General features: G+C 49.5%; 9 protein-coding genes across 9 annotated transcripts; 4 read left to right on the forward strand and 5 right to left on the reverse strand.

The window, feature by feature from the left end:
• Nucleotides 1-190: 190 nt before the first annotated feature.
• N7447_001403 (DUF3433 domain-containing protein) lies at nt 191-4,056 on the reverse strand (the record flags this gene model as incomplete). Its single annotated transcript, XM_057225679.1, has 3 exons — nt 191-2,025; nt 2,083-3,780; nt 4,014-4,056. 3 exons carry the CDS (start codon nt 4,054-4,056, stop codon nt 191-193), a joined length of 3,576 nt encoding a protein of 1,191 aa, XP_057089695.1.
• A 594-nt stretch (nt 4,057-4,650) lies between these two features.
• Nucleotides 4,651-5,370, reverse strand: N7447_001404 (uncharacterized protein; the record flags this gene model as incomplete). Its single annotated transcript, XM_057225680.1, has 1 exon — nt 4,651-5,370. The coding sequence occupies one exon, from the start codon at nt 5,368-5,370 to the stop codon at nt 4,651-4,653; it is 720 nt and encodes a 239-aa protein (XP_057089696.1).
• A 2,594-nt stretch (nt 5,371-7,964) lies between these two features.
• On the forward strand, nt 7,965-8,713 carry N7447_001405 (uncharacterized protein; the record flags this gene model as incomplete). Its single annotated transcript, XM_057225681.1, has 2 exons — nt 7,965-8,244; nt 8,316-8,713. The coding sequence occupies 2 exons, from the start codon at nt 7,965-7,967 to the stop codon at nt 8,711-8,713; spliced, it is 678 nt and encodes a 225-aa protein (XP_057089697.1).
• Nucleotides 8,714-8,976: 263 nt separating this feature from the next.
• On the reverse strand, nt 8,977-10,501 carry N7447_001406 (putative MFS transporter; the record flags this gene model as incomplete). The annotated part of the gene is made up of 3 exons (XM_057225682.1): nt 8,977-10,055; nt 10,111-10,318; nt 10,367-10,501. 3 exons carry the CDS (start codon nt 10,499-10,501, stop codon nt 8,977-8,979), a joined length of 1,422 nt encoding a protein of 473 aa, XP_057089698.1.
• A 764-nt stretch (nt 10,502-11,265) lies between these two features.
• N7447_001407 (putative glucokinase regulator family protein) lies at nt 11,266-13,430 on the forward strand (the record flags this gene model as incomplete). The annotated part of the gene is made up of 4 exons (XM_057225683.1): nt 11,266-11,498; nt 11,559-12,012; nt 12,067-12,446; nt 12,500-13,430. 4 exons carry the CDS (start codon nt 11,266-11,268, stop codon nt 13,428-13,430), a joined length of 1,998 nt encoding a protein of 665 aa, XP_057089699.1.
• Nucleotides 13,431-13,568: 138 nt separating this feature from the next.
• On the reverse strand, nt 13,569-14,948 carry N7447_001408 (uncharacterized protein; the record flags this gene model as incomplete). The annotated part of the gene is made up of 4 exons (XM_057225684.1): nt 13,569-14,331; nt 14,399-14,522; nt 14,588-14,723; nt 14,778-14,948. 4 exons carry the CDS (start codon nt 14,946-14,948, stop codon nt 13,569-13,571), a joined length of 1,194 nt encoding a protein of 397 aa, XP_057089700.1.
• A 571-nt stretch (nt 14,949-15,519) lies between these two features.
• On the forward strand, nt 15,520-16,596 carry N7447_001409 (sugar phosphate isomerase/epimerase family protein; the record flags this gene model as incomplete). The annotated part of the gene is made up of 1 exon (XM_057225685.1): nt 15,520-16,596. The coding sequence occupies one exon, from the start codon at nt 15,520-15,522 to the stop codon at nt 16,594-16,596; it is 1,077 nt and encodes a 358-aa protein (XP_057089701.1).
• Nucleotides 16,597-18,480: 1,884 nt separating this feature from the next.
• Nucleotides 18,481-21,810, forward strand: N7447_001410 (uncharacterized protein; the record flags this gene model as incomplete). Its single annotated transcript, XM_057225686.1, has 4 exons — nt 18,481-18,738; nt 18,793-19,532; nt 19,588-20,611; nt 20,665-21,810. The coding sequence occupies 4 exons, from the start codon at nt 18,481-18,483 to the stop codon at nt 21,808-21,810; spliced, it is 3,168 nt and encodes a 1,055-aa protein (XP_057089702.1).
• A 292-nt stretch (nt 21,811-22,102) lies between these two features.
• Nucleotides 22,103-23,842, reverse strand: eng2 (putative GPI anchored endo-1,3(4)-beta-glucanase; the record flags this gene model as incomplete). Its single annotated transcript, XM_057225687.1, has 1 exon — nt 22,103-23,842. The coding sequence occupies one exon, from the start codon at nt 23,840-23,842 to the stop codon at nt 22,103-22,105; it is 1,740 nt and encodes a 579-aa protein (XP_057089703.1).
• Between the last annotated feature and the right edge of the window lie 816 nt (nt 23,843-24,658).

Consider the following 24,658-nt stretch of genomic DNA (forward strand, 5'->3'; position numbering starts at 1 on the left):
ATGCCAAAACAACGTCACGACTTATGAAGTCCAAAATGCAAGTGAGCAAAGCAAGCGCCAGCTTGTCAAACGATCTATCGTAGGGGGCTCACAAAAATCAGAAAAGTCTATGTCCAAATAGAGATATACCCTCGAAACATAATATAAGGTATTCAAATTAGATAGAAGGTCGTAGCGCATAAATGAGTAATCACGTCTGAGGAGAGGGTAGATGCCGGATCTCCTGTAGCTGAATCGAGGTAGTCTTGTCGACTTCCACTTCCGTGGCGCCGTCCGGGGAATCGGGAGGGTTGTTATTTTCTGCTTCTTGGTCGACGGCGAACCTCCAGCGGTTATCAGCACCCATGAACATGCGGAAACCATAGCGTTTGTTCAGAGATGTGAGATGGGCATGCCGTTCGGCACTGCTCCATTTGTGTGTATCGGCAAAATCAGGAAGCATTTGGCTGTGCGAAATCCAGGGAATGATGGCTCCAATGGAGCGTGGCATTCTGGGTCCCTGGAACCGTCCGTGTCGTGTTCCAAACACCACAAGCACAACTAGCGTGTCGAAGATAATGATAGCTAGAGCGATGGAAAGTGATGGGACTGACGGAACCATGCGCCAAGTACTGCGGGTGATGGTGGCATTTGTGGCCGGGACTGCGTGAGCAAGAGGTTCGAGATAAATATCGCGCCAAAGTGAGAAGTAAGTGCTATAGACCCATTGATATACAGTTTGGGTCATGTTGGTCAGAAGATCTGCGTCCAGGGCGTCAAAATTGGGGTCTTCGCGTTCGTAGAGCCGAGCAACAAGGAAGCCTGCCCAATCGTAGGAAGAAATGTTGTATGTTCCATTCTGCATGGTGGTATTGCCTACAAAGCTGCTGGGAATAGCAGCAAAAACTTTGTTGAACTGACCGAGACTCACGGTTGCATTGTCGTACATGGTTCCATAGGCGATGGATGTTTTAGGAACAGGTTCATGCCGACAGATCTGTCCCTTCTGGTCGAAAGAGATAGAATAGTGTTGCAGCCTTGTCTGAGGTTCACAATGTAATGCAATTGTGTTGTCATCCGTGATTGCGGTGTCCGCCAAATAATCCCAGCGACCGACAACTAGGACGGTCGACGTCTGGCAAATGTCCGATTCATCGACATCATCTGGGGACAAGAAGTGAATGGATAGCGAAATTCCTTCTTCTTTGCTCTTCAGCGGTGGCATGCGTGCCATGCATTCCATGGACGAATTATCAAATAGTTTATATCGCCAATGCTGGTGACCATTGGCTATATCATGGACAAGAGCGTCAGATGACAGGGGCTGACACTTGAGCTCAGCTCCAACACCAAGCGTTGAGGCGCCGTAAATCACATCCGGGTTACGATTGGTCACGTGGATTGGGACGAAAGACTGGTTGGGGCTAGTCCAAGACAGCATAGGGACTCCGCTGCTGATGCTAGTTTGAATTAGATCATACTCGGTGAATTCTGCGGCGAAGTCGGTCTGCCAAAATATAGACTGGCTGTAATTCATCGACAAATCTTTGGTGTCTAATGTTGAGGTTGTCAATTGTTGAGTGAAAAGCCCACCCGCAACGACAGTTAACGCCATGTTCACGACGCATGCAATTGATACAAGACCCAGCAAGAGATGCCGGTCGCGAACTGCCTTGAAGAAAATGGCGAACGGACTTTGCGACGAATAGTTTAATGATAACGACGTCTTTGCAGAGGCGTTGCCGCGTTGCAGGTGGACCCAGGGTTCCAAAACACTGAGGTTCCGGTGAATGGAGGTACATAGAGCTCCCACGGACGATGCGACAACGGAGGGTAGGAAGGATAGAACGACTTGGAACGCGCTCGAGTCGGATTGGGTCATGTCGCTGAAGCGGCCGTTTCGCATTAAAGATGAGACCACTAGTCCGATGAGGATAATGACCCCAGCTAGCGCCAAGAATTCAATAAGAAAGAAAGGAATTACCAGAAAGTGAGGCATCGGATCAACACGGGTTCGGAGGTTCTCTCCAAGCTGGACAGGGGAGCCTAATAATACAGTCAGTTATAATTCTCCACGATGGATAGGATTCGGGTGGTACAAACCATCTTCGGCGAGGATCTCCAGCCTGTTGCCAGAAGGGCCTGCTCGCCAGTAACATCGAGCCTTTCTGAAGATACGACGAAGTTGCCGCGTGGAGAATTGATGAAATTCCGCCACTGGCTCTGCGAGGATGTTGGATGGGTGAAAAATATCAGCGGCGATACTGCACATGGCACCAATGGATCCTGGGTCACTTTGGAGAAACAGTTCCCGGGAACTATACATGTAAAGGAGGTACACCGCGGTCAACGTGGCCAGGGCAAGAATGAGCTCAGACCACAGGGCCGCAAATTTAACGACGGCGATAGCAACCTGGTTCGACATGCGTGAGGCGGCAAGGTTCTTTGGTGTGCTATCGGGGTCGAACAGCCGGCCGAGCGTGAGCACAAAGGCCTGCTTGACATCCCGCTCAATCTTGTTTTCAAATTCGGTCTCTGTCATCGTGGTCGATGTGTCGAGTACCAGCACAGGCTGTATATCGCCTAGATCCTGGCTGATGATAGGGAGTTCAGTCACCATGCGAGCCCCAGTGGTGGCATTCTCCCGGATGAAGATCATGTCACTAGTGAACGGAGCGCGTTGAGAGAGCAGAGCTTGGAAGTGTTCAATGTTGAATTCGGCCTTTGTGAGCTTACGTTCGGTGGCTCGATCGATATCGATAGATATTATGGAGCTGTTGGAGTGCATGGCCACGCGACCCTCCGCTTTGTGATAGATGATATCACAAGCAAAGGCCACACCGGACGCCGAGTACTCACTCAAGGTCGGATTCGAGGGTGGACTGGCCATATTGACTCCGATGAGCATACCATATAGATCATACGGATCGCAGCCAAATCCCGTGAAGGCCTGGGTTCTGTTTGGAAATGCTTCTTTGGCAGCAGCACTGATCATCGGCTCCCAATACCGTATCTGCAGGTAATCGGTGGCAGGGAAGAAGATACTCTCGTATTGAAAATCAAGGGCGCATTTTGTGGCGCCTCCATATGCATCATCCAGATCAATACCACTGGCCTTCCATGAAATTGTTGGATACGCCGCCTCAGGATCATGGATCGCAACGGTGAGACTGTCCCTAATGGGAACATTCTGACACGCAAGTTCTGCCCAATACAGCGTCTGATCAAGAGTCCATATTATGCTCTCATCTTGGTGGCTATCGGGTATTTCCACAGGCCCCACGGCGTACTCAGAGGACCGGGACCGGTGCAATTGCCCATCCGAGGAAAGCACGTCATCAATAGTATTGTTGGCTTGCGTTGAGATCCAGTTCGCTTGTGTGTTTAGATCCACCAAGTTGGGCCAGCTTTTTACGGTATCATAGTCGACCACCGTCACCTCGCGTAGCTCAAGTACCGTACTCTGTAAAGCGGGAAGAATCATTCTGATCGAGAGTGTGACCAAGGAAACCCACAGCACCACCCAGTGGCGACGTAGTGCAGCATGGATCGGAGTGACAATCGTTTGGCCGAAGTTGTAGTTGATGAAGAGAACGGTCGCCGGCGCTCCCTCGGGTCGGGACAACTGAAAGTATGGTTCCAGGCGGAGGACATCGAAATCAGTGACGGTCCACACCACGACGAGCACGAGGGCCACGATGATAGGAACGTAGTTGTAGGCAAACGATTGCTTGGAGTTGATATCTTCCGTGTAGCCAAAAAAGACCAATCCTCCTTCGCGCTCGCTATACTGCCGCAACCCTTCGAGGGTCAGCAGCATCGTTAACATCAAACATATCAGGGAGATCAGGTAAGGCGGGCGCAGAGCCACTGGGCGCCAACCACGAGGTTGAGGGCGGACCCGAAACAAACGAAACGGTGCAAAACGACCTAATCCACATCTCAGTCAGCATATACTCGTATACTCCATGAGGTTCAACGGGGGATGTGATAGGAGACGGGGTGTCAGATATCAGACGAGAACCACCACTCACCGATATGTCGAGCCCAGCGCCCTGCCCCATCACTCCCAGACATGCTATATAAGGTCCCGAAGGCGGACAATGTACTTGATACAATAGAAGAGCATTGCCAAATCAAGTTTCAACCATTCAACAAGACTCTAGCGCAAACAAGGGCCATGCTTAAACAAAGAGGGAAAGGCTAAAATGTCAGAAGGGAAAAAGAAATCATGAAAGCTCGTAAAACCGGAACGAAAATAATGATCAGCCCAAAGCCAAGAAAATGAGATGGGTCTCAGGCATGACGAAACAAAAGGAAGGGGAGAATCGATTTTGTTGTGGCTGTGAGGCTGTGCCGTGCCAGTACCCACACGTGGGGTCAATCCTCAACAGTTCCCCGACTATACCACATCAACTTGATCGTATTAATCCGGAATTTTCTGTGGGAAAGAAATATTTAATGGATTTCAACTGATCTTCTAGGTACATTCTGGTTAAAAACTAAATATAACATCAAACATCAAGACAAGCATATATCCTCAATTCAAACGAGCGACAATTGGGAACAATCTAGCAAAGACTCCATCTGTCCAAAAATGAGTGGAGGTCAAGGTCTACTATTCACATAAATGGCAGCCATTGTGGGAGAAAAAAATGTGCAGCACTCAGATCAGAGCAGGCTAGATGAAGCAATACCCGACGAAGAAGCAGATCCGGTAGGAGAGGCAACAACAGTAGAGGAAGCGAAAAGAGAGTTGGAAGACTTAGGTAGCCCAGTTCCAAGGGGAGCGGTAGGAGTAGGAGTAGGAGTACCCGTGGGGGTCAGGAGAGGAAGGGTCTCGGGGGCACGTTTCTGGACACCCGCAGAGGCGATCGCACTGCCAATGGATTGAACATCAGCCAGCAGAGATGGAACATCTGTTGGAATTGACAGAGACTCGCCACGCTTCTGGACTCCGGCGGAGGCCAGCGCAGCCGCGGCCGCCTGAGCATCAGAAAGCAGCGAGGGCAGATCGGTAGGGATAGACAGCGACTCGCCACGCTTCTGGGCGCTAGCGCCGGCAGAAGCGAGGGCTGCAGCAACTGACTGAGCATCAGAAGCCAGGGATGGAAGGTCTGTCGGGATGGAGAGTGCCTCTCCGCGCTTCACAGCACTGCCGCCGGTGATAGGGCTGGAGGTCAAAGACGCGGATCCAGAGGGAGTAGCAGAAGACGATGGGGATCCAGTGGCGAAGGCAGCGAGGGAGCTGGGAGGAGATGCTCCGGTCGACTGATGAACAGGAGTCGACACAGTAGAAGAGTTGGATGCAATGCGAGTGCCGTTAGAGAACGGGGCACCCACGGCAGAGCCGGAGAGAGCGAGGGCAAGAGCGGCAAATGAGGTCTTCATTTTGAACAGGGATAGAAAAAAAGACAGAAATATAGAAAAAATAAAAGATTGTCGGTCAACGGTGGCTCGCACAGCGAGGGAAGTATGTACGAAGTAAAGAAGATAATGACTGGTATACAAAAAGATTCCAGATCTGTTTGATAAAAAAAAATTGTACTGACGGATTCCAGGGATTTTATATCTCTCGTAGGCTGTAGCACATCATCGATTCCCCAGAATAAATAACCACTGCTTGTGTCTGTGCATGGTGGGTCTGTTCCTAGATGCTTTTGTTCCTAGGACAGCCCTTGACTGGTTGAGAGTGGACGATCCCCAGATCTCGTCATCGGTTGGATATATTTTCGAAGGGTTCGCGAAGCCCAATTTCTGGGTGATAAACTTCATTGATGGTTCATGACGACCAACTGCCTGGGTTGGGGCCTGGATTGGGGTTGCCCCTGGGAGTATACCAGTGGTACAATAGGGCATGGTCAACGGTAGAGGCAGTCGCAAAATTGTAAAATGTTCGAGATTGCCGATCAGGAATTCATTCCAAGGTTATATCTCGCATTTCCACAATGTGTGCGAATAAAAGGAATCCAGGTATCGAAGTTTAGGCATGCACATGGGACTTCCACGGACACATGGTGGGTCTGATAGACGGATTTGGAATAAGCCCCGTGAATATGGGGAATTGGTTTGTGGAGAGAACATTGCGTTTGCATATTCTGGATACAAGACCCAACGGTTCGGAGAAAATTGAGGCGATATGGATATATAAGCTCTGGTTCGGAATTTGTATGGTCTACTTCATCTCCACTGTGCCATTTGTCGGTTGAGGTTTCCGATCGAAGCACCGTCGGCATCGGAATATCGGGCATACGGAGACCTATGTAGACTAGTATATCTTTTGAGTATACATCTCATAACTTCGTCGGCACTTAATAGCTATTCTTTATCCGTATGCGGAACATAAAATGTGCTAGCCAGCAATATATACCCAGTGGCATATTAGCCTCGAATGCCGTTAATAATCTGATTTATCTCGCTCAAAATGATATAAGGGAAGTTACATATGTCTTTCTGAATATATATTTTTCTCAAATGTCTGTTCAGATGCCTTTGTTTGACGAGAAATGACTTCATTTGGACTTATTGCGTAGACTAGGCCATCCTGGGCACATCACATAGAAGATTGAAATGAAACATGAGTAAATGAGAGCAAGTGAGACCTTTCCTACTCGCTATACCGGCATATGAGACTATCGTGTTCTCAGGAGATCCCGACCGCTCTGTGTCACGTTCTGCTTGGTATATTGAACGGCATGACCTCGACGGGCGCCAGACCTGACCAGTGTCTGAGAAGTCGATATCATTATCAGAGTTCAGGCGCGGTAGCAGTTCTACAGCCATTTCACTAGCGCTCAAAAAGCGCTGCTAGTGGGCGCCCGAAAGCGCACAAACCCCATAAACCCGTGAATCCCGACCAAGCAAGAGGAAGGCCAGTGAGACCTACGATGAGCAACCGACCGCCTCATGAAAGAAAAGTGTTGTTGGGAGAATGATCCCACGAACCGAAACCGAAATCAAGGAAATGTAGGATAGCTGATGCCAACATGTTATATAGTCTCATGATGAATGAGAGTAATCCACCGCATATGCAGCCTCCGTTCTCACGGACGTAGGAGTTCAACAACATGATTTACATAGGTACCTAGCTCAAGATGACATAAATGACAGGATATCTAAAATAACACTCTGATGGTTTTTTGAATGCTCTCTTTAGATGTATTTCTATATGTCCTCTGGGATGTCTCTGGCGAGTGCCCTGTTGCATTCTCCACCGAGGATGAAACGGCATGGCTGGTGAATAGCCACACTAGATGGCAGGCACGCTGTATCGAGTGCCAGATCGGGTCCTGTACAGCTGAGATAATGACCAATCTTGCCAGAAACAAAGCTTTTCAGGTTTTCGGTAGCCCGAATACGCATTGGCAGGGTAGCAAGTAGTGCTGTCCTCATGCGACACATCCAATGTGCCGATTTGTACCATTATCTCCGAAGTAACCAACTTGTCCGATATCTCTACATGCCACCTGCAATATTAGGGCCGTTCTGAGGGTCCGTGGATGATATTTCAAGGGGACTCTTCTTGAAGGATTTATGAGTGAGGGTGTCGCGATTGTCGATGAAATTCCCGCGCCACTTGTGTTTACCCGCATTGAAGCCTAGTTGGTGAAATGAGTCGAGGGAAGTAAAATTTCCATGTCCAGGAGTCGAATACTGGATTTCCCTTCAGTCTGATTGCCGTTCTCTGAGCGTGATAGCCATTCCACCAACTTGGCTTTGTTGAGCGTTAAAAGTAAGTCGCAGATGTTGATATAAACCAAGTTTGATCTTTAATATCGGAAAGGCGATGATAGAAAAATAGACAACGATTCTCTATTTTGTCGGAATATAAAATGAGGTAGATATAGTTGACGTTGAAATCCAGATTGGGAATGGTCTAAGGCCTTAGTCTTGGCAGTCAGTCGGAGCTTTCCCCGAGGTACCCGAGAGCTCTCCCCTCTTGCTTCTTGCTCCTCACTTCCACCTCTCTCTTCCTCTCCTCAGTCATGGGTATTTTCAGCAAATTGGTCAAGACGACCGTCGCAGGCAGTATTGCCTCGGTAGGTGTCTTCTGGGGCGCTACGCGCAATGACATTTTTGAGACCATGGACACCTCCGATCCCATCTTCCAATCGGCCTTTTTCAAAAAGTTCAATCCGAGTCGCAACCCAACTCTTCATGATGTCTGCGTTCGCCGAATTCCTTTGGACAAGATCCAGCCCTCGCTGATCGAGGAGAAGGGCAAGCTGGTGGAAGCCTTCTGTGCCGGTGTCTGGGGTGGCATGGGTAAGTCCTACACTGGGGAACTAGACTTTGTCGCAATATAACACACTCTAACATGTTTCTTTTCTCTTTAGGATACATTCCCCAACGAGCCATTCTTGAACGCAAGTACCGTGGCCCCGAGACTGCCGACCACCTCTGGGATCGATCGGACCTCCTCTCAAACAAATATGAAGTAGGAACCATCGTCACCGACCACTTTGAAGTCGTCGAGAAGACCGAAGACCGTATCCTCATTCGCTGCGGTGACTCCCCACGTATCCGTGATGTCCGTCCCTCCGACGGCCTCTTCGAAATCGCCGCTGTTGTCAAGCCGGATCAAGGTGTGGCCGAATTCAGTTTGAAGAGCTGTTTCTACCAGGGTCTCGGAAAGGCGGAAGGTGCCCCCATGGATGACAAAGTGGCCTGGGCACACCGTCAGTATACCAAGTTGCTGCTGGAAACCGCTGTGCTGAAGAAGTGCATCCGGTAAGGTAGAGTGGAGGGCTTCTCAACCGCCTGGAGACGGAATTGGTCGGCATACAAAAAACCCTACATTTTCGGTTGGAACATGCCGTGTACATATTCCTAATCATATATCCCTAATCGTTATCTACGAGCAACTGAATGTTGGCTCAATCAGAACAAGCCGATCTGCACTGTCAAACTTCCAAGTTTCTTTCTTCTACTTTACATATATGCATCTTTCGACGACAAAGATTATTTTCCCCTAACCAGAGGTTGACATACAAAAAATCAGGACTTGACCACCTCCCGGACAGCCTCTGCCTCTAGGTATGCCTTCTCATCGACTGCTGGTGTTTCTGTTTCGGTATCACTGGTCATGGTGATAGCCAGGACCGTTGGGATAGCGATGACCAACGAGCCCATGCAGAGTCCCCAGTTCATAGCGAATTGGGTCATCGCGGGCTTGCCCATGGCATTGATGCGCCACGCCATCGCACCACCAGTGCTCTGGAAGGTCTTGTACGCTCCAACCAGAACGGCCGCTGTGGCCGGGGAGTTAGACTGAGCACCCACAAGCCAGTAGCAGAATGACTGCCACAACGCATCATAGGCACCATAGAAGATGTAGAGGAACATCGGGCCAACTGAGATAGCAGAATCTGTGTAATCGATATCCTGCTTCAGGCCGTGCTCCAGACGCATATCAGACCACACCTGGAACTTGTAACCACCACCCCAGATGACCATTCCAGTGACAAACAGGAAGGCCCAAGCGATGCGAGCGCGGTTGGGTCGGCTGACACCGGGGATGTCGAGAATGAGACCCATTACGAGACCACCGAGCATCTGGGCAATCCAGTAAAGCGAACCGTTGAGGGAACGGGTCCGGATGTTGAAGTTCATACCGTTGACGGCATTCTGCTGGTAGGAGTAGAACACATTGGCCGAGAAGAAGAGGGGCAGCATGCACAACACGCGCCAGTTGCAGATAGTCTTCACAGAGTGGCGCATAATCTGGCGGAAGTTCTTCTCGCTCTCTGGGGTGACCTTCAACTGGGCAACTCTAACATACGAGGGCGGGCAAATGAGCAATCCCAGCACCCATCCGATGGCCATGATGACCAGCAAGGCAATGTATGTCGCGTCGCTGACGGTGCCGCTCGTCGACTTGAAGTTGAGCCCGAAACTAGCGAGGGATCCAACACCACCACCGAGATTGAAAATAATCCAGAAGGCGGCAATTGCGCGACCCTTTTGTGACTCCGGCACATAGGTCGTCATGATAGCACCCTGTGCCACCCACAAGAAGGAGGCACCCACACCGAGAATGGCACCGGAGGCAATGACAAACCCGCCGTTGTTGGTTGCTGTTTGAGTTTTGTTAGCTGCGTATATCACTGTGGGTTGACAGCTTGACCATACCGTTGAAACACAGGAGACTGCCGGAATACAAGGCATAGGTCCATCCTCCAAGCAAGAGACACACTCGGGGTCCAACACGATCGAAGATAGGGCCGACAATGAACAGAGCGGTTCCTGCAGTACAAGACAGAAGAGCTACACTGGCGTTTGCAGCGACGGTCTGGTCAACTTGACCGGAACCTCCAAGACCACTGAGGGCATTATACATCTGATACCATTAGTTCTGCATTCCCTAATCACCTTTGGCAAAACTCACTCCCGGACAGCAGAAGCAGATGAAACTCATCAAAATGATCTGGAACCAAGAACCGGTCCAGATCTTGTACAAGGTTGAGCGGTTTTCATTTTGCTCAACGCTGGCAGCTTGCCCTTCTTCGACTGTTTGCGACATCGTGTGCGTATGAAACTGAACCCACAAAAGTCCCGGGGTGAGGGGGGGATAACCGGGATCTTATGTTAGAATCAACAACCCTTCTCCCCCTATACCGGACTACTGCACGTGTGTGGGCCAGCTTATCGAGTCTGGGGCCCCACGCGATAGGGGGCTAAGGTTGCATGGGAGAACCGGCCAAAACAAGGATCATGTTATCGTCGGGGTATCCATTGGATATTTTGCCTGAAGTAGTAGCGAAGGTGGGGTGAATCCATGTGTTTTAGATTGCATTGTATAATTTACCACGTTATCACACGACCTCACTATTTCTCGGCCGACGAATACCGGAGCATAACTCCACTATTCTCCTTCATCTACCTCCTTGTTAGGAAAAGTCTGGAGAAGTGTGATATCCACCCCGGTCGCTTGGGAACCGGACCAATCCCCGGCAGGTAAGATCCTTCGTTGCTACTCTACTTTGCAACCGCCCCCATTTGAGGAGTTTCTAGAAAGCCAAGGATTACCTTCACCTTACGTACAAACATCCTATCATCTCGCATCGGCATCGTCCTCGGGAAATGGGGCGATAATAGGCATTCGGCTTGCATAGCGCCAAATAGAAATGGGTCCGGCTTCGCACCCCCTCAAATCGTCTAAAAAGCCCCCTTATCTCTCTTTTCTGCAGAAGTCTGATCCCTGATTCGTGCGAAAATAAATAAAACTTTGACAAGAAACGGCACTCAAGCTTGTCGTCTTCTAAGTTATCACTCAAAAACAACCTAATGGATCTCGGAAGTCTATCTCAACTCCAAACGGAGGGGGTCAATCCCCGAACCGTGCATATTGATCGCATGTCGACACTTGACATGTGCACTGTCATTAATTCCGACGATCACAAAGTCCCCGAAAGTGTTGTTCCTTGTCTGCCAATTATCGCGGGAGCAATTGACGCATTGACCCCGCGAGTTCGACAAGGCGGACGAGTCATTTATGTTGGTGCTGGCACCAGTGGAAGGTGAGTCACCTGAATCAAGCTACCCTATTTTGATCCAAACCATTTAACATGAAACTCCAGACTTGGAATTTTGGATGCATCGGAAATTCCTCCCACATTCAACGCCCCTCGCGGCCAGTTTGTGGGTCTGATTGCTGGTGGAGATGCCGCAATCCGATCGGCCCAGGAGGGAGCCGAGGACGATGCCAAAGCCGGCGAAGATGAGATGAAGTCTCTCAATCTGAACCCGGAGATTGATAGTATCATTGGAATTGCAAGCTCCGGGCGCACGCCGTATGTCATGGGATGCCTTGCTTTCGCTAAGCGTCTCGGATGTGTGACCATCGCGGTTGTTTGTACAGTTCCTTCCGCGATTGGCCTTTCGGGAGATGTAGACTTCGTTATTTCACCCGTGTCTGGGCCCGAAGTGGTCACTGGTAGCACCCGTCTCAAGGCCGGTACTGCCACCAAGCTGGTGTTGAATATGTTAAGTACCGGTACCATGATTCGCACAGGAAAGACTTACGGAAATATGGTATGTGGTGATTTCCTCTGACTGTTATACTCCTGCTAATGTTGAGATTCCAAGATGGTTGATCTCGTGGCATCAAATTTGAAGCTCGAGCAAAGATCTCGCAATATTCTGCGGAGGTTGAGTGCAAAGTGCCAGTCCGCGCCCGACGCTGAACTAGACGCTGTCCTTGCAAAGTGCAATGGCAGTGTCAAGCTGGCTATATTGGTCTCAGAGACTGGGGAATCAGTTGAGACTTGTCAGGGATACTTCGACGATGCAGGTGGAGTGTTGGCCAACGCGCTGGCTGCCATCTCGAAGCCCATCGAACAAAAGCCCACAACTACCCCCACTCAAAAGTTTACCTTGTGCATCGATGGTGGCGGTACCAAGTGCGCTGCTGCTGTGGCCAACGGCACCAACGTTGTAGGCCAGGGATCTGCTGGCCCTTGCAATCTGTATGCTATCTTCTCTAGTTTTATCCTACATCGTGAAGCTAACTTTACTCCAGAACCGATAGCATTGGAGATATAGATGGAGTCATCTCCACGTTACTTGCTGCCGCAAAGGCTGCTCTGAAGGACGCCCTGCCCAGCGACGTGGAACGAACAGAGTCTTCATGGAAGGAACTTCTTCAAATATCCTTCAGCTCCGTCTGGATCGGACTGGCTGGTATTGACCGAGCTGGGCTGGAGGGAGTGCTAGCACCTAAACTGAGACAAGCTTTCGGTATCACTCAAGAAAAGGACCTCCAGTTAACCAACGACGTAGATCTCTTGACCGCTGGTGTTCCACAATCACTCGGTACGCCGTCCGTCCTGGTGGTGATTGCAGGCACGGGTAGTGTTGCAATGAGATACAAATGGGCCGAGGATCAACAGAGATACGCTCGTGCTGCCCGGTCTGGAGGCTGGGGTCACATGCTCGGCGATCAGGGCGGTGGCTACACAATTGGTTTGAAAGCCATCCAACACACACTGGGAGTCTTCGAGGATATTACCTTGGGGCTTGACAAGACTGGAGGCGATGAACTTTCAAAGGCTGTCGCGGAGAAGCTGGGCTGTCAGGTCTCTGAGAGTGCCAGTATCGATATGTTGAACAATATCCTGGCCCAGAACCATTCTGAGGGCGTGAAGTCACGCATTGCTAGTATTGCGCCTGTTGTCCTCGACTTGGTGGACAAAAATGAGATCGCAGCAGCTATCGTGAGCTCCCAGGTTGCTCTGCTTGTTGGCGATACCCTTGCTCGTTTGGTGAAGCCTCAAGCCACTGGCTATCAACCATCTGAGGCCTCTGTGTTGGTGTTGGCAGGAGGATTGATGAAGAACGAAAGATACAGGACCACATTTGAGAAGCAACTGGACTCACACAGATTGTATTTCAAGGGAACGGTGGTTGTTGAAGACGCAGCCGTTTCAGGCGCCACATACTTGAGTCGTTGAGCCTTGTTTGGCAGCTTTTTATAAAAAAACAATAATTAGATTTCTTTTACTCTTTACGCGTCTCCTTTATTTCATCTTCCAACTTTTTTTTACCAAAATTCAAATACCAAATCTGGTCAAATTATTTCACTATCTGCTCTATTTCAACATTGGAACTGCTTCAATCACCGACTCCATTGCAGGGCTTTGATTCCAAATCCCTGTGATCTCCAGCCCAGCACTGTGCAAGAGATCTCTCCACTGTCGTTCCGACCGTTCGACACCCGCTCCAATACTCATCATCTGAATATCTAGCGAAGCTTGCATCAGGGGCGTATCGGTGTCTGGCAGGACGAAATCCACAATGAGAATTCGAGAATAATCCGGCGCCATCACTGATACCGTATTTCGCAGGATCTTCCGACTGATTTCGTCATCCCAGTCATGGAAGATGGAACGGAAGTAGTACGCACGGGCACCTTTGACGGGTTGGGGATCCATGAAATTGTATCCCATTACCTCGATTCCTGCGCTCCCACCATCGACTCGCTCAACCACGCTTGGTAGATCCTGCAGCACCATCCTGCCAGGCAGACTACTATATTCCCGGCGAAACTTGCTGAGATCATGTCCCTCGTTGCCACCAATGTCTACCAAGAAGACGGTATCTTTGTAGGGTACGGCATGGCCAAAAAGTCGCTCCACGGGATATATATCGTACCACATCGGTTTACCCTCGCGACGGCTAGCCATGTACGAATTGAAGAGCTCCTGCTGCTCCGGATGACTCGAAAGCCACTCGAACTGACTTTGTCCAACGGCCCATTGCATAGGCGACTGAGTATAATCCTGGGGGTTGGCATATCCATGAGCCCGTAGATACTCTGGGAGTTTGTTCAATGTTGGAAAGGTAAGATCATAACTAAACGGATGGTCAGTGGGTGACAGCGGGAAGAGATGCAAGGGCCCAAACCACATCACCAACATACATGCATGGGATCCCGTCTCGCCCAATCGGATGAGTCAATGCCAAGGTCTTGTCATTGGCAACATAAACATCGGGGGTCGGTGTGACGCACAGCCCAAGAGAAGCCATAACACGCATCAGGCGTACTAATTCACCGAGTTAGTGTGATCCACAATGTGTGACGAACTACTGTCGCTGCAGGAAAAGGTACCAATTAGGTCTTGTTCGGCGCCCGTGTATTGGGCTAGCTGAGCGGCTGAGAGTCCCGTTCCTCTGTGACGCTTCTCCACAAGCATGCCGAAAATGCCCAAATCAATGACAACGCGCAATGCGGCATTTTGAGGAGGCTATAGCCTAGTCAGAATATAAACTCGATTATGGTCTGCGGAACGTCGTCATACCTGGTAGATCAGACGCAGCACGGTTTCTGTCGGGGTTTCCACTGCAGACCTCAACTGGTCGATCATCCGCAATAGCTCGAAGTGGGCTTGTGGAGATGGATCTGAGGCTTCCTTCAAGGCCATTTGGCCTAATCGGTTGACAAAACAGTTAAAGGGCGTGGTGATTGTCATTTTGGTTGTTCGAGAAGAATAAATGCTGATATTCAGGGTGGAATTGACTGCTTCGAGTTGCACAAGCTAGGATGAAGTGACTATTTTGCTGGATCTTGATTGCATCTTATAGTTCCTGGCTCCCCTCCGAGTGACATTGGACAAGGCAAGTAAAGTAAGAACCCTTGTTTCCATCGGCGTTCGATGCATTCCTACTACAGACGGATGCAATATAGGTAAGCTTACCCCGAAAACAGCTGAAACCCGGGGCATATCATTTCTAGATGCCCCACTATTTAGTCATTCTCGGCCCGTTGTCTTAGTATGCCGCATTTGAGAGGTTCTGTCCCGATTTAGATGATCTAGGATGTACATGCTTACCCTACGGTGTGTGATTTGGATCCGGACCATCTGTGTGCTTTCTGTACTACCTTTTTTTAGAAAGGAGAAAGAAAAAGAAAAAGCAAGGAATTGAGATATAGCACGGAAACAGAAATCCCATATTGAGGTGAGATTGTGATTTATGTTATAAAGAGTGTCAGAGGGCACGAGTGACTGTTAGTTCCAGATCAATCCCCAAAACATTTTATCGATGCATTCACTTTCAATTACCCCCACACCCGAAGTTGACTCGCGATGGAGGCCAGCGATTGCGACAGTCAGTCTGGGAGTTGCGCATTTACACCCCATCATCGCCAAACTTGATGCGGCCGCCATCAACGGCCAACGAGGACTCGAACTCTTTCACGATGATATAGCGGAGCTTGCTAAGACTCTTCGAGCTCAAGCGCCTGAAGGTGCAGCCCGGACTGTTCGAGACTACGAGATTGACGCATCACACGCTATCCGAGATCTATGCGCTCAGCGTGATCTAGAGGTTGTAGCTCTCCAACCGTTCCGACATTACGAAGGCCTCATTGATCAAAAAAGGCATGCGGAACGCATTGATGAACTTAAGCATTGGGTTCAATTATGCAAGATTCTCGGTGACTCACTCTTCATCCTGATCCCTTCATCTTTCCTCGACGCCTCCGAGATCACCTCCGACCGAGAGCGTCTCGCAGCAGATCTAGCCGAGGCCGCAGATGTCGCATTCCCCGTGCGCATCGCATACGAGGCTCTGGCATGGGGAACGTATATCAACACCTGGGAAGACTCATGGGATTTGATTAAGCGTGCCAATCGACCAAATCTCGGGATCTGCCTTGATACATTCAACATAGCAGCGCGAGTCTGGGCGGACCCCACCTCCGCAACAGGGCGCCTACCCCCAAGCGCAGATGACGATCTACGGGAATCGATGGACCGGCTTGTACGGGAGATCGATCCCGACCGAGTAATGATGGTTCAACTTGCCGACGGCGAGCGGGTCGACCCACACACTCCCTTTCTTCATGCACTAGGCCTGCCTCCTCTGCTAGCCTGGTCGCGGAATGCTCGTCTGTTTCCGTGTGAAGAGGATAGGGGCGGATACCTTCCGATTCGTGAGGTGGCGGATGCCTGCATTAACGGTCTCGGTTATACTGGGTGGGTCAGTATGGAAGTCTTTTCGAGATCCACCGCGGACGATAACCCGGCCGTTCCGATGGAACATGCTGCCCGGGCTAGCCGGTCCTGGCTTCGGGTCCTGCAATTGTTGGAAGGGAAGCCGGAGAAGGAATCCATCTAGGTCTTGGGCTTGAAGAGATCAGCACATTTTGTTTCAGTCGGTGTTATTCTGCATTTAGGTTCATGAATGGAACTTGAGAATTCAATCAACCCAGAGGAATGACAGTCTTGATGATAAAATTGGCTGGTGTCTTGCAATCTCTTTGTACGTCCCTGTCTCGAATTGTAGACCGGTTCTTAATCTCGATCATTTGCATGCTGGATGCCTACACACATACCCTCCTAGATTTCTTGGTATGATCCAAATGTCTTGGATCTCAGGAATATTATATCTAAATGAGGAAATTACTAACCGTCCCAGCAATATGAGGAATGCTGTGCCGAACCAAACTTTCGGGTACTTCGCCTTCTAACGGAACGCCACAGGATCATTCCCGATATCTGAAATGCTATGTCTAGGTTTTTATTCTGGGACCTAGGATGGAATGATCTTCCACCCGATCGAACGGATCAGCATTCTTCAGATGGGTCCCGGATGGCTTCCGAGGACGCTTATCCCTTATATAGATCAGAACCTTGGACCAGAGCATTCCCCGGCTTTTCGGATGCTTCTCCCGGCCCGCTCCCGATCCCCTTATATCATTGGACCATAGATCTAGACTATACCGGACGTCCAACCTTGGAAGGTTCCTGGGAAAACACCTGCGATTTGATATAGACCTTGATGATTTGAATTATCAGTTGATCCATTTCCAGGGTTATCTCGTTGCGTCACTCGGTGTGATTCCCTTTGGCATCTAGGGGTGTAGGGGGGACTTCTGAAAATACGCTTTTAGTGAGACATCGCTGAGCCTGGCCCTTGACTCCTTGGCTGTCTGGAATGGTCTTAGTCTGATTTAGGACCGGTGGAAGAGTAAGACTGGCTCTATGCTACAATGTCCTCGGCAAGTAGTTCAACGACATATTTAACGAATAAAACACAAAACCAGCACTTTACCAGGGCATATCTGGACACAGCGTTTTGTGTAGCCTTTACCTATGACACCTAAGAGGTTCCAGACTGAACGCTGACGTTCACTGCCGTCCTCAGTTACACTGACTTGCACATCAGGTTTCAGAGTCCCAGCACAGTATCTAGAACTATTAATATGCAATCAGGGGATGTTACAGTTAATTATCACCTTGATGCATTATCAAAAAGGTCATGTTCTGTCCCGTGACGGCTGGAAATTATGTTGGGCTTTGCCAACGGTATTTCCATTCCACCTGAGGCGGATGTGTCTCGGTCAGCTCTGCGGTGTGACCAATGCCGCTGGTCGCGATTGAAATTCCACTCCGATGGAGGATAATGCACAATATATGCATTTCGTTAAAGCTAAATAGGGGAATTATCCCCAAAAGTTGGAGTTCGGTCACTAGTTAGCGGTGTTGCTAGTTGATAGCCTAAGCCACACTATATGGAGTAGACCAATCTTGCCGTCAAAGCAACGCCATTATTGAATCCCGACGCATGAAAACTGTAGTTTGAAGCTGATTGTTTGCTGGTGACACAAGCAACTCGCTCAGCCAATCCTTGCGCATTGAAATTGTGCTGTTGTACATGGAGTATGTGCGTACTGTTGCCGAGGACAATTTTATTTCCTCAATCGCACCTTGATGACTTGAGTTGGCATCTGCATAACTATCACATGGTACATTGCTGATCCTATTCTGTTTGCTCTTTGGCTGAATCCGTGCGATATGTATACTTTCCCGATGCAGAAAGACTTTATTTTGCCAGGCATCCCGAATGCAGTCAGTATAGGCTAATCTGGTAATATGGGTCAGTCTAGCGGTCTAAACGGCCACCCGTTCCTTAAATACGGCTTGACCCTCAATATAATTCTGGAAACATCAATCTGCTGTGGCACATTTCCTCTCGTTTTAGTATACTTCTCTACTCAATATGGGCATCCAACGTGGAAGTCAGGCAGCACATGCCGGTCCCTCTAGCACTATCAACCCGTTAGTGCAGGAGTTCGGATCCCTTCAAGTCCTCGACGACTTGATTCGGTTACGTGCCGCTGATGCCGTTCAATATCCGATTCTTGCCTATCCCCGTTTTGAGAATGATGCAGCTTCCTATGAGTACTACACCGGAAAACACTTGGATACCATGATAAACCAAGCTATCATTATGCTCATAGATAATGGATTCAAGCAGGTTGGTCATAAATTGCGCTGTATGGTTTTATGACCCTAACAAATCAATATTTAGCGAACGCAAAGCCCATCCATCGTGGCACTCCTCACTTTGTCCGACCTTAACATGGTGATCACCTTTTTTGCCCTAAGTCGACTGGGCTATACTGTCATGATGCTCTCTCCAAGACTATCGGGGGAAGCCTGCGTCTCATTGCTAGAAACGGTTAACTGCGAGTCGATCATATATGGCCAATCCCCCAATATCCGCTCAACATTGGGCGAGATCCTCCGCCGGAGGTTGGTGACCTGCCGCCCAATGCTGTCATGCTCCTTGTACAACAAACTAGAATCGTCATCGCTTGTTCTGCATCGCAATCGAAACCCCGAAAAGGTCGCACTGATTCTTCATTCCTCGGGATCGACAGGCACCCCAAAACCGCTCTTCCTCACACACAAAGCGATCATGACTCACCCGCTGAGAGGTCCTGGATTTACTTCTTTCAATACTCTGCCATGGTATCACCTCCATGGCCTGTCCACCGCATTGCAGGCAATGTGGATGAGAAAAACAGCCTATATGTGGAGCGCGGCGCTGCCTTTAACTGCAGAACTCGTTGCTACCGCCCTCGAAGAAGCCAGACCAGAGTCGGTAGCAGCCGTTCCATACATGCTCCAAATCTTAATTGATGATCTCCGTGGTATCGCAGCGCTAAGGCAGTGCAAGTTGGTTACATACGGAGGTGCACCCTGTCCCGACGAGCTGGGCGATCGCCTAGTAAGCGAAGGAGTACACTTTGGAGGCTCATTCGGTCTGTAAGTACTATTCTGCGGATACCTACAGAGTCACACAAAGCCTAACAAATTGTAGCACCGAGGCTGGCCTTGTCGCAGAATCAATCTCACGACCAAAAGGCGATCCTTATTGGAACTATCTGAAGTTCTTTGACAATATCCGATCTTATGTCTGGATGAAGCCTATCTCTGGATCAGACTCGCTTTTCGAGTGCGTTTATCTTGCTGGTTATCCAGCATTGACAACTTCGAATTCAAACGAGCCACCAGGATCCTTTCATTCGAAAGACGTGTTCACCCCTCATCCTACAATTGCGGGAAGATGGAAATACATCTCACGACTGGACGATCGAATAAATCTATTGAATGGTGAAAAGGTTTTACCACTCCCCATTGAAGGTCACATCAAACAACACCCTTTTATCCACGATGCCGCTGTGGTAGGAATAGGCAGAGCTGCTCCAGGGCTATTGATTTTGCGAGCAGACGATCCTGAAGCGAACCATCTCTCGGACGACAAATACCTCAATGCAATCTGGCCGACAATCCAAGAAGCCAACTCTCAGGCAGAGGCTTTCTCTCAGATTTCTCAGAATCTGGTTGCTATATTGCCATATGACGCCAAGTTTGCTCGAACGGACAAAGGGTCCATGATCCGGGCACAGGTCTATGAAGAGCACAGCGAACTTATCGAAGGCCTTTATACGGAGAAGGAACAGATCTATGGGAATCTGCTACTTGACGTCGTGGAGACCGAACGCGTTCTTCTTCAAATAGCCCAGCACGAACTTGGTATACCTATATCTGGTGTCGACACCAATTTCTTCTCCGAGGGCGTGGATAGTCTCAAGGCAATCCACTTCCGACGTCTCATTCTTCAACATTTCAAGTTTGAGATGAGTCAGGCTCCTGCTCCGAATGTCATATTTGAAGCGGGCTGTATATCACAATTGGCTCGACATATCTGTACTTTACAAAAGGGGGAGACATGCGAAGATGCCGAGAGCGATTTATCTGTGATGACAGAATTGGTCGAGAAATACTCTATGTTTGAGAGGCATATACCACAGCCACATTCTTTCACGGGGTCAAACAGTGTGGTGAGTGACTATCTTGTTGTCAGAGTTCAGATTCAAAAGCTAACACATCCAAGCTTTTGACAGGAGCCACCGGGTCAATTGGGGCCCATGTCTTGCACGAGCTTCTCAACGACGATTCCATCTCCATAGTGTACTGTCTCACACGGCGAGAATCGCCACTGGAAGCAATACTACGCACTCTAACCGACAAAGATCTATTTGTGTCCCCCGAACAGATAACAAAGATCGTCGCCTTGAACGGCCGTATTGACCAGCCCGATTTCGGTCTGTCTCTGGATGAGAGTATAATCACACACATGCTCGACACGGTCTCGCTCATTATCCACACAGCATGGCCCGTCAACTTCAATCTCCCCTTGGCCGAGTTCGAGCCACACATCCAGGGCCTATACAATCTGATTCAATTCTCCCTCTGTGTGCAGAGACGCGAGCCTGCCGTCATGATGTTCTGCTCATCCATTTCCACCGCGCTCGGATCTCGATCGCCCGAGATCCTCGAAGAACCAGTCGATTTAGATTCCGCCTTTATGGGTTACGGGCAGTCCAAGTTAGTTGGGGAGCGGATTGTGAGCAATGCGCGACTCAGTGGAGCAAGGGCTTATTCTCTTCGAATTGGTCAGGTCTCTGGTCACTCGAAGAAGGGCCTTTGGAATGACTCCGAAGCTCTGCCGTTGATGATCCGGTCGGCGCTGACTCTGGGTGCACTGCCTGAGCTATCTCAGGGATGTTCTTGGCTCCCGGTGGATAAGCTGGCGTCCACTATTCTTGAACTAGCCAGAACCTGTGCTGCGCCGAGTGTGTTTGAGCAAAGTCAGGCGTCCGGTTCAGCTATGGTGGAGTACGTCGATGACTCGGTTTTCAATTTGTGTAATTCTCGCGAATTCACCTGGTCGTCTTTGCTACAGACTCTGAAAAAGTGTGGCTTCCGATTCGACACTGTGCCCTTTGAAGAGTGGTTGCTGAGACTTCGTCGGAGTGAGGCGAGGGGTGAGGAACTTGTCAATCCGGCGGTCAAGCTCATTCATCATTATGAGACGATGCATGGGAAACAATCATCTGTACAGAATGGGCCAAAAAGATTCGTTGCAGAGAAAGCAGAGCGGAGTAGCGCAACTTTGCGAAATGGCCGACTGAGAATTATTGATGATGGAATCCTGAGATGCTATGCTCAAGATTGGTTGGCGAGGTGGACAGCATAGGGGGCCAAGCATTTTATTTTGGGCTAAAAAGCGTGGAGTTTGGGATAAATTTTGTCTGCATATATGGTTGGCGAAAAGAATATCACTACTGTTTTAAGACAATTCTTCATTAACTAGTTACGCTTGCTATTGCGTTGAGTGTGCAAGAAAAGGTAAGATGACGCCCTGGAGGCAAAGAAAAGACTGAATTGAAACAAAACCAAGTCTACGGCCATCTTTAGGGCCTGCTATACAAAGAAGAAAACAAAAATCACCGCCAATTGCAGTTTGAAACGAAATTTATCACAAATGTTTAAGCCAAAAAGGCAACAATGAATCCAAAGAAGAGAGCCGACATGCTCATAGACAACCGATCAGCGGCGCCGGTGAAGATAGGGCCAGTGAAGGCAGGGCTGGAGCCAGATTGAGAGCCGCTAGGGACATAGAAGCCCGATGTAGCGGATGGAGCCTCCTTCGGGGAGACATCGGTAGGAGCAGGGGCCGGAGCTTTAGAGGCCTCGTATGGAACGGAGGAAACAAAGTAAGAGGGGAGCGCAGAAGGCGTGGACCATGAATCACCGAAGCTCTCAACGGTAGCAGAAGTGTAGCTATTTTGGCCCTGACCAGCTGGGACGGATGAGTGGTTAGCGAGAGGATCCACACCAGCCGCAGAGGTCTTTGCCTCGGTATCTTGGCCGTCGGCTGGGATTTGGACAGATTGTACAGCCGGAGCGGGCGCAGTTGTTGCCACAGAGTGGGCGGCAATATCGGAGGTTTTCTCGTCTTCGGGGCAGAAGGTCTCAGTCGCAGTGACTACGGAGGTGATAGTCCGAGTCTTCTTACTGGTGGCAGGGTGGTCGACTTCTTCAGTGGCATGGCTTTCAGTGGTAGCTGCAACAGTGGGAACAGATGTAGGAGTCAATTCCTGAATTACTCCAGCTTCCTCATCTTTCGTGGAAGCAGATGAATGCACAGCAGTAGTATGGGTAGCGTGTGTCTCAGCAGTTGTGTGTGACACCACCGGAGCAGCAGCAGTCGTATCATGCTTGGGCTCGGATGATGCAGCTGAGGCAATACCCTTAACACCAGTCTGATAGATTTTGACCGAGTTGATTTCCCAGTACGACTCCGCAAATTTGGTCGGGTTGTTGGCGACGTAGTTGTGGCAGCTCTGCAAGCCATCGCCGCCGGTCATGGGGCACCCAGAATCACCATACACATTTCCTGCCCAGTCTCCACAGAAAGTAGTATCAAATATAAACGACTGGGGCTTGAAGGAACTGGCAACGTCGCACGATTCCTGCACCACGGCCATTGGAGTACCAAATTGCGTTACATCGGGCTTGCCGCTAGTAATCGAGGGCGGGATCGAGCTTCGAGGGAAGTACCAAATTTTGAGGGATTCATCGGTCCACTGCAGCGTATACACACCGCCGTTTTTCTTGTTGAAAGGTGTGCCATAACTGCCCTGGTGACCCTCGATTACACAACCGACGGTGCCTAGATCCTCACCACACCCTGTAGCGTTCACCGAACCAGTCATATCGGTATCTGTCAAACTGCAAGTGCCGGCTGTGTGCATGACGATTTTGTTGTAATCCTGCATGTTGACACCTTCAATGATATCGATCTCGCCGTCTCCCGGCCAATTCCTTCCGACAGACCAAAAGGCGGGCCAGGTACCGCAGACGCTACCAGGCATGTGGGCGATATCGGCGATGACGAGAGACTGGTCGTAGTATTTTTTGCTGCCAATGCGTACCGAATCACGGCCCTTTTTGCCTTTGGGGTCCAGCTTGGTAGCATGATCGACACCGAGATACACACTGCCAGAATCGGTGACCTTGACAAGGCCTGTACTTTCGGCAGTCTCTTTGTCGAGATAATTGACAAAGCCGTTGGTCGGGTCAGAGCCAACGTGGAAGTTAAAATAATCCAGGAAATTCTTCCCCTGCCAAGTCTCCACCAGGGAGTAACTTGTGGCGGCCACGGGGGAAGCTAATAAAGCGAGCATCAGCGATCCAGCGCTCAGTGAACGTGTTGAAGAAACCATCTTGTCTGGAGACGTATAACACTGAATGCTTGTGAGGAGTTCCAGGAAACAATGAAAAGAAAAAGAGAGAAAGCGCAATTGATAAAACAGAAAAGTAACTAAAAGAAAGACTGACAATTCCAGATTGTCAACAAGGAGAAAGGAATGTGAATGTGTCGAACATATCGGAGCAACAGTGGGAGGTATTTGACCCAAATACCTTTCACCAAACCCCCCCCAAGCCCATATTTTTTTTATCCAGAATTATGCCAGATACATCCTTGAAAACTGGAGATCAATTTGTCCATCCAGTAACAACCCATCAGTGCCTGAGACCTTCGACTGCGGTAGTGGGTGGATGTCTGTGATAGGCTACAACGGCGGAGGCGAGGGGCCTCCGTGGCGTTCTAGTCCAGGTCCAAGTCCACTTACGATGATCCATTCTTCAGAGCAATAGGCCGAGCAACACAAAAAAGATCGACTAGTCGCTGTGATGGCGGTTAAGGGGGGTGGTGTGTCAACCTGAAACCCTTAGCCCACCCGAGGGGTAACCCAAAACAAACGGTGAAACAGGAGCTTTTTGTGCATCTGAACAGAACACTAGAAAGATAGAAAGCTAGAGAGGACAGTAAAAACATACAGATAATCACATTAGTATCTCTCGACACTTGTTTGTCACATTCCAAGTCAAAAAGCTGAGAAAATGTTTACGCGGACATGTTATGACCGGAGTTGCCGCTCTCTCCACTTCGCCTCCAACCTTTGCATTGATCTACATCTCTTCCGAAGTCCCTTTTAGCGCTTAGGTCTAGACTGTACTTTGGTCGACTCTATTTT

The sequence above is a fragment of the Penicillium robsamsonii genome, assembly GCF_028829455.1.
Source record: "Penicillium robsamsonii strain IBT 29466 chromosome Unknown utg000001l_segment0_segment0, whole genome shotgun sequence".
In the NCBI taxonomy this organism is placed as follows: domain Eukaryota; kingdom Fungi; phylum Ascomycota; class Eurotiomycetes; order Eurotiales; family Aspergillaceae; genus Penicillium; species Penicillium robsamsonii.